This window comes from Homalodisca vitripennis, chromosome 1 (assembly GCF_021130785.1).
Source record: "Homalodisca vitripennis isolate AUS2020 chromosome 1, UT_GWSS_2.1, whole genome shotgun sequence".
In the NCBI taxonomy this organism is placed as follows: Eukaryota; Metazoa; Arthropoda; class Insecta; order Hemiptera; family Cicadellidae; genus Homalodisca; species Homalodisca vitripennis.
Window position 1 is genome coordinate 128179163 of NC_060207.1, and position 14875 is coordinate 128194037.

Below are 14875 nucleotides of genomic sequence, written 5' to 3' on the forward strand. Positions count from 1 at the left end.
ACAGACAATATTATTTATTTATAAATTCATGGAGAATTGTAAAAACGTCACTAAACTAATAATACAAATTGACATTTACAAAGTTTAGATAGTTTACAAATCTCTTTCAAGATACTCCTCAATAGTGTATAAGAGATTTTGAAGCTGCCACTTCTTAACTTCATTCTTGAAATCTTTTGCTATACACTTCGTGATGTCGTCTGTTAAGTGGTTCCACAGCTTTATGTATGAGAGCTTCTTCTAAAACAGAGCCAGTTGGTGCACAGGAAGATGGAAGTTTGCTGCACCTCAAGTGTTGTAGTCATGGATTGCTGGAACTTCTGGGTAGCCCGATATCAAAAACAAATGTTGTTGTCCCCAGAATATACAGAGTTACAACCGTTAGTATTGACAGATTGGTAAAGGATGGGTGACAGCTCTCTCTCAGTTGCAAATCAGCAAGTGCCCTCACTGGCCTCTTTTAGACCACTAAGATGCAATTTTAGTTGCCTATTGAAGATTTTCTCCACACTAAGAGACCATAGCGGAGATGGTTTCAAACAGTGCATGGTATGCTGTTTTACTTGTTTTTTTTTTAGTCTTGTTATAATATAGATCCCCGTATTCAGTTTTCTACATAAATTGACAATATGCGGTGTCCAGTTTAGTCTTGGTCCATTTTCACTCCCAAGTATTTTGCCTCTGTTGCCACCTTAACACTACCTAGCTATTTGTTTCTTTTTCCTGTCCATTATGATTTGCTGGATCTTAGCTTCATTGACTACCAAATTGTTGTACTGGCTGTTCTGATTTGCTGGACTTTATTATGTTGAGTATGTTAAAATTTCAACCACCATCTTTCTATTGGTCAAGTAGCTCTTAAACCATTCTGCTGCAGTGTCTTTGTATGCTCAAGGAGGATAGTTTTGTCAAGAGTTGTTCATTGTCAAGGGTATCAAAAGCTTTGCTGAAATCCAGCAGTAGTGCAGCAGTTGCATTTTTTCCTTCTAATTGATCAATGATGTGTTTAATGAAGCTAAGCAGAGCAGTAAATGTTGATTTTTTTTCTTAGTGAATCTATTAATTAATGGGTCTAACTGTTTCTGCTCTTAAGATTTTACTAGTAACCATATGATTCTACATCAGCTTTGTTCATGATTAACACGTTAGCTGCCAACCCCGAAAAATACGTTTTAGCGCTAAAGCGCCAAATTTTTAAAAGATAAATTGTTGTAACCTTTTGTTATTTTTCTCTTCTTTGGTTACTAATAAACATGATTTTATGATTTATGTATATTTATTACGCTTATAAAGTGTCGTGCACATTGGCCCGACAGAGCTTTTTACAAGGCGATATATTACATAAATCATTTGCCGTCGGGCCTATTGGCCCGACGCCTGATTCAGGGATATTCCGTTTTGTTGATGTGCAGCCTGAATAATTCCCGCGCTTTAGTTCTCTGTCTGCAATTGCATCAGCTTACTTCTAACCCGCCTTTTCCACATAGCTGAGTGCCAATTGACGCGTTTTGTTACTGGAATCCTACATTGTGTTTTTTTATAAGTAATGTTTCGATAGTTGTGTGCGTGTATACTATTGATCGGTAAAAATGAGTGGCGATAATCTTCTTACGGATGAAATCGAACGTATGATTGAGAATCCGTCTTCTCCGGGTGATTTGTTTGCCGAAATAAGTGATGATGACAGTGTGGAGTCAATGGTGGTTAGTGATATACCGGATGACACTGATAGCGACCTAGACTTTATTCCTGGTACTGATTCAGAATATTACTCTGACGACAATCAAGAATCAAACGTAGAACTTAATTCTACTGATGCTAATGGAACAGTTACAGATATCACAGGTACTTCTTTGATTTCTACAAACGCCAAGGACAATGATTTGGGCTGGGAAATGTTTGAGGGTAAGCAGAAAACGTTTCAGTTCACTGAGACAACAAAATTTAATTTTTGTTTACCGAACAACAGAAAAACCAATAGATTTTTTTCGTCATTACTTGACAGATGAAGTAGTTGAACTTATGGTTGTAGAAACTAATCATAATGCAAATGAAGTAATTTCAAAGCTGCGACTAAGTCATAAGAGTAGGCTAAAAGACTGGAAAAATACCAATCATGGGGAAATGAAACAATTTATTGGCCTTCTTTTATATATGGGTTTAGTAGGACTTCCAAGAATCAGTGATTATTGGTCAAAAAACCCTTTCGTATAAATTCTCAGTTGTCCGAAAAATAATGAGTAGAAACAGGTTTCAGTTACTCTTACGTTTCTGGCATTTTAACGGTAATGAAAACCTCAAAAGAGATGGGCGAATAGGTAAAATAAAACCTCTGCTTCTAGCACTAAACAATTTATTCTTCACTTTGAAAGTAGCAGAGCAAGATTTAGTTATTAATGAAACTATGGTGCCGTTTCGTGGTATACTAGGTTTCCGGCAGTATATTCCTGGAAAGGCCCACAAGTATGGGATAAAAATATTCAAGCTGTGTGATAAAACGGGTTATACTTATGCAGTAAAAGTATACATGGGGAAAGGTAGTGTAGAAGTGACAAAAGACAGATCTGTTGCGACTAAAGTGTTACTGGAACTCATGACAAACTTTTTAAATAAAGGCCACAATTTATATACAGATAACTACTATACATCAGTAGAATTGGCTGATGCTTTGTTGTCAAACAAAACACATCTTGCTGGTACCGTGAGAAAAAGTCGTAAAGGCCTACCAAAAAACCTTTTAAAACAAAAACTTAGTAAAGGTGAAATGGTTTGCTCCGAAAATAAAGATGGTGTAGTTGTTACCAAGTGGAAAGACAAAAGGGAGGTACACATGCTTTCCACATTCCATAGGCCGGAGTACGTCGCCCTTGACCAAAAAAAAGTTGGAGGGCCAAATGTAATGAAGCCATTAGTCATCGTTGACTACAATAAGGCGAAGGTTGGGATAGACGTATCCGATCAAATGTCATCATATAACACTGCAGTACGGAAGACAATGCGTTGGTTCCACGAACTAGCTGAAGAACTTCTTCTTGGAACTGCAGTGGTAAATAGTTGGTTGGCCTACAATAATTTTCTTAACCACACTACATCTCATAATAAAAAAAAAACAAAACTTAGTCTCTATCACTAAGTTTAAAGAGGAATTGGCCTGTTCCTTGATGAACGTGCAGGAAGAGCCACGCATTCCAAATGTGACCACCACTACTGGGCACCACTACCTGACGTCATCTACTTTTGTTGGTGGAGGAGTACTAAAACGCCGACAAAGAAAGGTGTGCAAGTTGTGCTACAAAAATGTATCAGAGGAAAAAGGACGTAAGGTAGCAAGAAATTTGACACAAGTAACTACGTTTTGCAGTGAATGTCCAGAAAAACCATTTTTGTGTGAAACATGCTTCAAAATTATACACAAATAGTATATCTTCATTCATCTTTTGTATAGGGTAATTTTGTATTTACTTATTTTTCTTTACTTATAAGATTGAATTATTTGGTGTAAATAGTAAGGAAAGCAAAAAATATGAAAATAAATAAGATACAACTTTTTATTTACTACATTTACTTTTTGTGAAACTTATGAAATAAATCTCTTTTTACTGTAAAATAACAAATCATATATTTTATTCTTCCTGACAGCAATAATAAGGCTAAAACCTTATTATTTTATATTCTAACACCGATAAAAATACCCGTCAAGCAATGTGGCCCGACGAAAATGTCCAATGTAGCAAGCTCATTCTTATCACTAATAACGAAAATAAACACAACAAACAACGTTCTATTAATAACAGAACTCTTCATAGTTCAATCAGTTTCAGTTAGAGTCGTCAGGGTGCAGCACAGGCACGAAGGTAATCAAAATGGCGGGTACCGTCATTGTTGTGCTGTCGGGCCACTTTACCCGACGTGCAATCTCTTAAAGACGTAGAGCGTCGGTCCATTTGGCCCGACGTGGCAGCTAACGTGTTAACTCTGAATCGGAATAATATAATCTCATCTGGATAACAGTGTGCAAGTGGGGGATTGAAGTAGACATATACTTGATAACAATCATGATTATAGCGGCCAAGCCTCGGGTGGCTCCCAGTAAAAAACTAGATTACTCCTCCTGATATGTAACACTAAAAACCTTCAATTTTATATAACATATTGTTTCTTATATACTTTAATCTTTTAATTTTACAAGATCTTAACTTCTAACACTTTTAAATAAAAAGTCTTAGTAATCATAAATTACCTTAGGTAAAATTAGTTTTCCTTTATTTTATAACAAAACTTTATTACAGTAAAACAAATTTACAAATTGTATTGTAATTTATTTAATTTATTGGAAGGGTCCCCCAACATAACATGTAAAGATTAATTAATAGTAGTTAATAGAATTAAAATAATTTTACAAAATGCCTCTGTTTAATGCCATAACACCCATTATAAAAATATTTAAGGTGTGCCTTATTGCAAGTGTTTTGAAAAAATTATAGTTTCAACCTGATGGAATATTTTTATTTTACTATACACTTAAAACTGTTTATGAAATAACAAAGCTAAGTTTAATTTATACAATAAAACTATAGTAACAAATATATATATTTGAAGGGTGAATCATACCATCTGACTGCAATGTATAGCGGCTGAACTGAAAAACATACCCTTGTTTTAATGAAACCCGCCTCCCCCATATTTTGACTGCAACAAATTCGGGAATATAATTGTTAATACCCAAAAGTATCCCAAAATGGCACTTTTGGATGGAGTAGGAGTACTCTTTGAAAGATTTTCAAATGTAAAGATAAATCAGGTTGTAAATCATTTCAAAGATCCTTCTAATTAATCATTTTGAAAAAAGTTTTAATTTCTTTTGCTTTCTGTATACATAGTGAACTAAAACGTCAAAGTTTCACAGTTTTATTTACTGTTAATCGAATAAAAAGTTTAGCAAATCCAAATTTTTATCAAGATTATTAAAGCAGTCACTTTTGAACATTAATCAAATTTGTAAAAGTTCAAATTTAGGATATTTAAAATTTATAAGATTGAAAAAAATTAAAATAACAATGTATGCCTATTTTACAACTACCAATACCTGTATTAAAAACTAAAAGTTTTTGTATTTAAACTTAGGCTTTATCCGACGGTTGAGAAATGTCACCAAAAATACAAACGTTTGACATTTTGGACCACCCTTGTAAAGAAGAAGTTAAATAAATTAAAACCTTTTCTCAAAATTATCAGCGAGACCTTCAAAATGAGGTACTGCTCAACCTAACTATACATAAGAAAATATCTCACAAATTACCCACTCCCCAAAGTACCATTTTGAGATGTTAAAATTTATGTTCCAAAATTTGTTGGCATCGAAATTGGGAGTTTCGGTAAAACAAAAACAAAAAATAGGTATTTCAGTTCAGCCGCTACACATCGCGGACGGGTAGTCTACCTCACCCTGTATAGTACTTTCAACAATGAGTGCATACATTCCATTTTACTCTTTGATGCAACACCTACAGAATGGGTGTGCACAAAGTAAGAAGCAGAAGGTTATGATATAGAGGCAGTAGTATTACTCACTTGTGCAGTAGCATGTGTTGGAGCCAGAGTTGGTGTCACTGGATTAGACCGAGTCCCATTTGTGGGGAGGTGGACACCATCTACCTTTACAATCCAGTAATCGTCCACCTAATACATACAACATACTGGTCAAGTATCCAATTTACTTTTTTGTATTTAGCAGAAAATATGCTATGTACAAGAGGATTATGTAAGTAGCATGTTGCTATAACTTTTAAAATAAATTATTAGGAAATGGGTATACAGTCCAATAATTTTACTTGTATAGTTTTTTTTATATTTTTTTAACAATCACTTTAATAGAAAGGTTTAAAGATATTGTAATACATTACCAAACTTGTGCAACTATCCAATACATATTAAATAATAAGCTATCACAAGAATGATTTTTTAAACATTTTATATAACTAAGAGAATAAATTATTTCTTTGCTCTAGTGTGCCCACACATTTTGTCTTTTTGTGAATTTTGTCTAATGAAGTGGTTAAAGTAAAAGCAAAAAATACAAATTGTAGTTGTTAATTACAATTTAATTGATAATTATAATTAACATAACCATTTATAACTGATTGCAAATAGTACTTTCATTTTTGTTTGTTTTATAATTAAATGTTTATAAATTTGGTTTGGATCCTAATTAAAGGCAATGTGAAGTGATTCAATCGTTCAATTCATACTTAATACCAATTTATAGGGATGTATTGAATAATTATAATTGAATTTGATCATAATTTCAATAATGACATATTTCAGTTGGATTTTATTAAATAAAATATAAATATATATATATATATATATATATATATATATATATATATATATATATATATGATATAAATTTCACTTTATTTAATTATATTAAAACTAACTGAAATACTACAATCAATTAAAATAACTAATAACACTGTTTGCTTAAGTAGAATTGTATATTAAATAAGGTCAAGTCAGCCTTTTTCACCATCATTATCAAAACACTAAGAGTCAAGCTACTATTTCGTGTTGATGTACTGGAAATTTATCTGAAAGCTCAGAGATTGTGACATATCAATCTTCTCCAACTGTTTCATTGAGCTTGTCAAGAAGTTCATCACTCACCACTGATGTCCTACCGCTCTTTTCTTCATCATGGATGTTTGTTCCTCCACTTTTAAAAAAACAAACCCATTCACATACACTCCTTTCACCCATGACATTAAACCCATAAATGGTAAAGTTTCCTATTAAAAGCTGCCACTGAATATTGTTTTGCTAAAAAATCATAATTACAGCATGCACTTCTCATTTCAGCAGGAACTCAATTGCCGCACACATTGTGAAAGTTATAGAAAATGACGAGAGCTCATATGACCTCCTTCCTGCTGTGGCTAGATGCCAAATGAAATGCTACACATGCCATTTTATGTGAATTTGTACCCAAATGGTGATTACTTTGAGAATAGCCATCATATTAAAATGACACATCTGTAACACTTCATTATTAAATAACATTGTTTGATTTCAAAATTATATTAAAATAAAATATTTATAGGTTAAAATTTATGACATATTGCTCATCATACAATTTTAATATATAGGAATAATAATAATTCCATTATCTGCAGCATTTTGTGTAGCATTGTATTGCAGAACCCACTTTATCCGTAAGGCAACTACTCTGAAAAATAGTAAGATGCTCATTATGTAATTAATTAAAACTTCAACCTAATGTTGAATAAAACAAAATTAAAGTTCAAAATCAAATAAAAATGTAAATTTTTTTTTTTTTTTTTATTTTATTTTTGTAACACATAATTTTACATAATCATGGCCCCACCAAGTCAACATGACTTATCGGTGAGGTCCATAATGAAAACCTAAAAAAAAGCAAGATACAAAATTACAGTTTCATTAATTATTTGTTTTTGATCAGTTTATAGTTCATGCTTTTTCAAGAAAATGTTATATTGCTCTTTGTGTGGCTGTGGTGCTTCTATAACTCCAGATTTTTATAAATATTGGCATTTTATATAGCATTAAGGGGGATAATACATACATTATTCAGAGTATAAATAGATAATAAATTATATAACTGGATATATAAACAAAATATATAAAATATTGCCCATCAACAAATAACATTCTATAAATAGTTAAATATAAGCAACAAATCTCTAAACATTCAACAACAATAACAAAAATATCAATAAATAACATGAACCATCAAACAACAACAATAACAATAAATATTTAACATTATATACATCCTAGTTTTTGACAAAATCTGGTTGATCACAGAAGTAACGAAAAATTTACCCACTCATTCACTTCATTTGTCTGTGCATGTGTGTGTGTTTAGATGTTAGTGTAGCTAGATGTAGTTTTAGATGTAGTTCATGCTAAGTAGTCAGCTCAATGTGTGTCGTAGTAATTCCATCTCTGCACTGCCTCTCTAAAAACCCTGAAGTTTCTCAAGCTTTCAATTTCATCTGGAAGTAAGTTTAAAATAATATGGAATATAAAACTCTGGGTAACCTCTCACCAAACTTTGTGGCCATTCTCGGTATAGAATATTTTGTGGAGAGTCGTGTGTTGAAAATCCTTGTTCTTTTTATTTTGTGTTCATTTTTATTAAAAATTATCCATAATATTTCTGTATATATATAACTGTTTGGGATTCATTAAAGTTTTAACCATTTCATTGTTTCCAAATAGTCTTATCAAACACCTATTTTGCAAATTCTTTATAATGTTTAAATGGGATGTAGCAGCTGCACCCCAAATACCAATACCATATCTAATGTTGGATTCCACCAGCGATTGATATGCAACCATCTTTACCTTATTTATTGGTAACTTTATCACTCAACGTACATATAGCAGCAACACAAGGATTCAACCTTTTATGAAGATCATAAATGTGTTCATTAAATATCATTTTCCTGTCTAGAGTCAGTCCCAAGTATTTGAATTTATCCACTAGCCTTATATTATCACAGTCACAATTAATGTTAATATTAGATTTATGTAGACAGTCACAACCATGTAACTTAACAATAATTTCTTCATTGGCTGACATGTTCTTGGGGGCAAAAAATGCATCATGGCTGTCTTCTGTCCGTTTATAATAAGTTTTTTATCATGTGCCCATTTAGTTAAAATTTTAAAAATCTCTATTTAGTTTCTCAGTTGCACTGCCTAATTGTCTATGTCCACTTATAATTACTATATCATCAGCATAGGCTAAAATTGTGCAATCTGTTATCAGCTCAAATAAACCATTTAAATAAATCAAAAACATTATTGGTCCAAGTAAACTACCTTGAGGCACTCCTAATGTTATTGGTTTTTAAATCACTATATTCATTTTCAACTTTCACAGTTAAATTTTCTGTTTCTTAAATATGATTCAAACCAACTTAAAAATATTCCTCTTATACCTATTCCTTCAAGTGATTTTAACAGTTCTTTGTGTTCAATTGTATCAAATGCCTTACTTAAATCGATGAATAAGGCGAGTGCATGGCTTTCTACTATTCATAAAACCATTTACTTTGTTTGCAAATGATTTTAAAGCGTGTTCAGTTGATTTATTTTTTTGGAACCCATACTGGTTGGGGTTCAATATGTTGTTTTCTTTCAAATATTTATTCAGATAATTCGAGGACATACCTTTCAAATATTTTTTCGATGGTTGGCAATATAGCTATAGGTCTATAATTACTAAATTGTTTCTTATCTTTACTCTTATATACTGGCCTTATTACAGAAATTTTTAGGCTATCAGGGAATACTCCATTTTGTAATGAGGTGTTTATCATTCTAGCTATCACATGTGCAATTTTTCCAGAAACATATACAACATCTTTAGCTCTATTTTGTCACTACCTGGGGACTTGTCGATTTTTATAGTATCTATTATATCCCTTATGGTTCTATAACTGGCAACGGGTATATAAAGATATCCATTTACATCATGATCTCTATGGCTTATCTCGCTATTTGGCCTATAGGGGCATGTATGTGTTAGGTTTACAACTCCATTTAAAAAGTAGTCAGCAAAACCATTCACTATATCATATTTGTTCCTTGTCTTGCTCATAGCATCCATTATGACTTCATCTACATTTTTCTTTTTTTTCCTTCCAAGCAGTTCATTCACATTGGACCATAATTTTGTGGTATCCCATTTAACATTTTCCAAATTGTCGGTTATAGTAACGATTTTTTGATTTTTAATAGCATTATTAACTTTATTTCTAAAATATCTATATATATATTCCTATTTCTCAGATTAGTCGGGTCACCTTTCCACAACTTTAAATAGCCTATCTCTCTCTTGTGTCATTTTAATTAAATGATTATTCATCCAGGTTTTCATTCTTTTAGGTCTAGTGATTTTTAGGTTGACCTCCTTCTTAATTAAACAATCATTATAAACAGAATTAAATTTGTTTGTCAATACTTCAAAGCTATGATTTTATGTTCACAATTGTATCTGCTACGATCAGCTCATTCCAATTAATTTTGTTTAATTTAGATTTAACTAGGGCTTCATTGTACTTGTAAATATGCTTTTCAACTCTTTCTTCACATCTTTCCCATTCTAATTTCAATGTGATTGGATAATGGTCTGACATTTTTGACAAGATGATTCCAGTTTGAATTAGGTTTGCGTTGCTTCTCATATATATATGATCCAGACATGTTGCTGTTAAATTACCCGCTCCTCACTTCTTCTCGAGTGTTACAGAATATGCCTCTCTGAAGTCCCAAGGTCGACCAAAACAGTCTCATACTGCAGTGTGCCATAACATATTATCATTTATGTCTATGTTGGTATCACCTATAAATATTAAATTGCTATATGATTTTAATCTGGTTAATACTGTTTCAAGTTCATTCAGTGTTGTATTGATGGGTATACCTGTACTGGAAGTTGGTGGTCTGTAAATAGTGTGGATGCAAAATTTATCTGCGGATTGTGTACTTATAAATTCTAATTCCAGTGTTAAGGATTCATAAGGTTTGTGTGAATATTTATTGGTGTGTATTGTAATTTTTTTGAATTGTAAAAAAACCATCAACCCTCCACCCACTTTATTATGTCTTAATTTGTAAATCAATTTATAATCCAGGTAATCTAAACTGAACAAATTTATTTCTGATTCATTACAAAAAATTTCAGATAATATTAAAAACATCAAACATTTTTATACCCAAGTTAAATTTCAACTCAACTTGAAGACTATCCCAATGCTTCCTTAAAGACCTAATATTTACATACATTACAGTGAGATTCTCCTTTCCAGAAGTGCCGTTATCAATTTAATGTAAACCACTCACTAAAACCATCATATCTACCTGTAACCACCCTATCATCCTTAAAGTTGTCTAAATTTGAGTTATTTATGATGCTTCAACAACAACAAAAAACCAAAAATATATACATGCAATAACTTACTTTGCCCCACATTTCTAATGAATAAAAATGTATACACTGTAAACCTATTGATAATAACATAATCTAGCCTATTTCTAAAAACATATATAACTAACATGAAAGTAGGCCTAGGTCTGTTATATATATAGAACAAAAATAAAACTACGAAGCAAGGCAACGGTACAAATAAAATAATAATGCATAAAAATGTGTGCAAAATTGGAAATATTCAACAACCATTAAACTAAATAAATAAACAACAATAATAACAACGCATAACAAAACAGTTCCAAAAATAATCAACGAAAATATATAAAGAGAATGAATAACAATTATAGATAATAAATCTTAAATATAACTTATCGATGTGTGCAACAAATACTAAGCTTAACCTATAAATAAAGATCTGTACTAACCTATAATTTTGAGGAGTTTTAGAAGTGCGTAAGCCCAGGTCTTCACGTTGATATAACATCAATTATTATTTTATTCAAATCAGCCCCTAAGGGCTTAATTTTCTTAGATCTTCCCTGTTTTTAACAACAATGACATTTCTATCACCCTCCCTCTTTCTGACCAAGACTTTGCCACCCTGACACCACACAAAGGCAAACATTATGCAACTTAGCTTTTTCCTTAGTGTCTCTAAGTAGGTTACGGTTAGAATGGGCACAGGTTTTCATTAAAGTTATACTCCTCTTATTTTCTTTATCTTTCCGGCCTTCAACCAAGTGTCTCTGTCTTCCTTTGAGAAAAACTGTATGAGGCAGTGTAGGCGGCTTTCCATCCTCCTGTGCTGTAGGCGATGAGCACGGTGAATAATACTTTTGTCGTAAGGCACCTCAATTGACTCCGCTAGTTTACGGACCGTTTCTGCAACATCTTCATTCCTAGTCTCTCCGTTGCACTCAAGGCCGTGGATCTCCAAATTACACCGACGACCATATTGATCCAATTCGGCGATGTCACTCTCCAGTCTTAGTACATCTTGGTCACGGTCTTGTGCTTTCTTCTTGAGGCATTCAACCTCCTTTTTCAGAAGAGAGTTTTCTTCTCTAAGACCTTAATTTCATCTAGCAACAAGTCATATTTTGATGACAGAAATGAAATTGACTTTTCTATAGTATCCAAGCTTGACTGAATGTTAGGCAACGTATTAACTTTTTCCAAAATAGCTCTTGATACTCCTAGGCTACCAACCTCAACAGAGTCTTTTGAGGTTATGTTCGACAAGTCTTCCGTAGTGGGTTAGAAGCAACAGAATCATTTCTCTTCTTAGATTTTCTACACTGTTTGACAATTCCAACTTTCTTGCATCACTTTGTTCATGGATTTCCATGTTTGAGACTTGACAGAACAGTCTCCAAAGTGGAATCCTCTACTGCAGCTTTTGCAGACAGCATGGTCCCTTCTTTTGGCAATTTTTTATCACAGTTGCCACAAATATCTGCACCTTCACTTGACATTATATTAAACTGATATCACTTAAGGTTAAAGTACAATAGTTGTAAAAAGCACCTTCAAATAAACGTGAAAATAAACTTTTTAATTTGGAAAGTTTAGGTTAAACAAGCCTCTGCAGCCACAGCCACCAGAATGATGTTAAAACAATTAAAACAAAAGACCCAATGTAAATGATAATATTATTAAAATGAAAGATCACCAAATCTAAAATGAATCTTTATGTTAATGTGCTTATGTTTACTTTGTTCACACAGGACAGCTTGCTCAGTGTGAGGAACATGGGAGTCTGAGGGTGGCCAGGAGTAATGTTTGTTTCCGAAATATGCGAAGTGGCCTTGTGTTCACCTGTCACCGGGCATTCTAAATATGTCCCATAATGCTGTAGTCAACAAACTCTCATAATAAACTAGTGTGTACCAGACACACGCTGAGCATCATTCTCGTAGCCTAGATAAAAGCTGATTGTGTTGGAACCCTCCCCTACCGGTGACGTTTCGCTGCTACCGGCAGGCCAGCAGCGAGCCCTGGGATGCTAGTGTGACCTTGTCTTGGTAAGGAGTGACAGCTTACAGACTAGCTATCTCCTACATTCTCCTCCAATTGTACAGAGATTCCTGTCGAAACTTTACACCACCACCAGTTCACTACACTTGATGTCACAGAGTCCCAGGCAGCAACAGAACTGGCGTGATGCACCGTTTCTGTATGTTACTGCTTCTTCTATGCCGCTTTTACTGACCGTACTCGATTTTAAAAATACGTCTCATGATTATCTGCGGTTTCAATATTTTTTGGCTTATCTTGGTTAGATTTATTTTTTATTGAAGCAGCAATCAACCATTTTTCATTTCAGTAAAATTTGTCTTATACCGTTTGAGTGAAGAGATTCTAAGAATATAATATAAGACATATGATGAATTGATCTTCATCATGGTAAGAAGTTCATGAAGAAGAAGATGCTGCTTGTAGTAAATATACCGCAGTCCATATTGTTGCTCTGCTGGGGACAGTCCAACGTAACACAAGGCGCTGAGCGTGTCCCAACATGGAAAAAGCTATCTGTAGACTTTTCACACTAAATTCTACCAGTGGGATCCATATTCTAACATGTTACTATTACTGCTGATGGTGGTAATAATACAATTAATTGTATAAATGTACCGTATTTCACCGTGGGTAAATCAGCGCTGAGTTTTATGAATTATGACTCAGCTCAGTTGAAGAAAAAAACTTCAGGAAGAAACATAATTTTTTCAATGTATAAATCAGCATTTTTTTCATACAGCCTTTGCAGGTATCAATCAGGTTCAACTGGCTTTTTCACACAATGGGTGTCGACAAACTCTCGTTATAAGTGAAACTTGCAACCGACCGCTATATTACTTATCTCTCATCTCAGTAAATGGACTCACCTAAGCCACATGATTCTACACCGCCTGCACGATGGACTATTAGTTAGTTAGTTGATTACTAAGAAATACTTCATTTTGTGACTTGTTCAATTTTTTTCTATGCATCTTCTAACTTTCTTGCAATATCCTGGATGTAATGGATTAGGTTAGATTACCTGTCAGATAGCTCCTTTATTCGTTCTAAACGTTCTTCTGTTGATGTGAAACAATCTGAACCCCAACAGAGTAGAGTTTCTACCGATTAATCAGCTCTGAGGCCAAGGCCTCTGATGCTACAGTTGCTCTCCGTGATATCGACCGATCTTCTCTCAGATAGAGGCGTCAGCGGCTGAGTGAACATAGTCACATGATGCCGACCTTTGTGTTTACTGTTAGTTAAAGTTAGAGCGGTTTTCTGTTAAGAATTTCCTCTCGAAGTAAGAAATATTCCCTTCCTATATCTTCTGTTTTATGCCTTATCGAGATAAAATTTTGTTTAATTCGTCCTTCAATAGCTGTGGAGGAACGAAGAGGGGTCGAGGGGTATGGATGTCTTGATGGTAGTCAGGAGTAATGTTTGACTGAGACAGCTCAATGTGTCGGTAAACAGTTCTGGATTGGATAAGTTTAATCTTATCCCATCGCTATTAATTATGTATCCATGTTATTACTTCAATTTTCCAATTATATTAGATTTTTTAATTTTGAATAATTTAGATTCCAATATTAAGTACTGTACAGATATTTATAATTAAGTTTTTGAAGTTGTAGTACATTATTTGCATCTACATTTTTCCATACAGAAATCCCGACAATAACACATTTTAGCAATCAGTAATTTGCTACGCTCTTTTCCATGAATAGACTTATTTAAATATTCTATGCACACAAAAATCTGCTTTGAAACATCCACTAGTCGTTATTCTGCAAAAACATGATTTTCCATGCATATTTAAATTATTTCCGTTGATTTTGTTCATCATTTTGAAATAAAATACTTTGAAAATAATGGTATCAGAATCGAGTGAAA

The 14875-nt window shown here is 33.2% G+C and overlaps 1 protein-coding gene across 1 annotated transcript in view; it reads right to left on the reverse strand.

The window, feature by feature from the left end:
• Positions 1-5535: 5535 nt before the first annotated feature.
• LOC124353077 overlaps positions 5536-14875 on the reverse strand; it is a 62830-nt gene continuing 53490 nt past the window's right edge. The window contains exon 10 of the mRNA XM_046802894.1: positions 5536-5679. Coding sequence (XP_046658850.1) covers positions 5542-5679 — 138 coding nt within the window. The 3' untranslated portion in view covers positions 5536-5541. The remainder of the gene's footprint in view (positions 5680-14875) is intronic.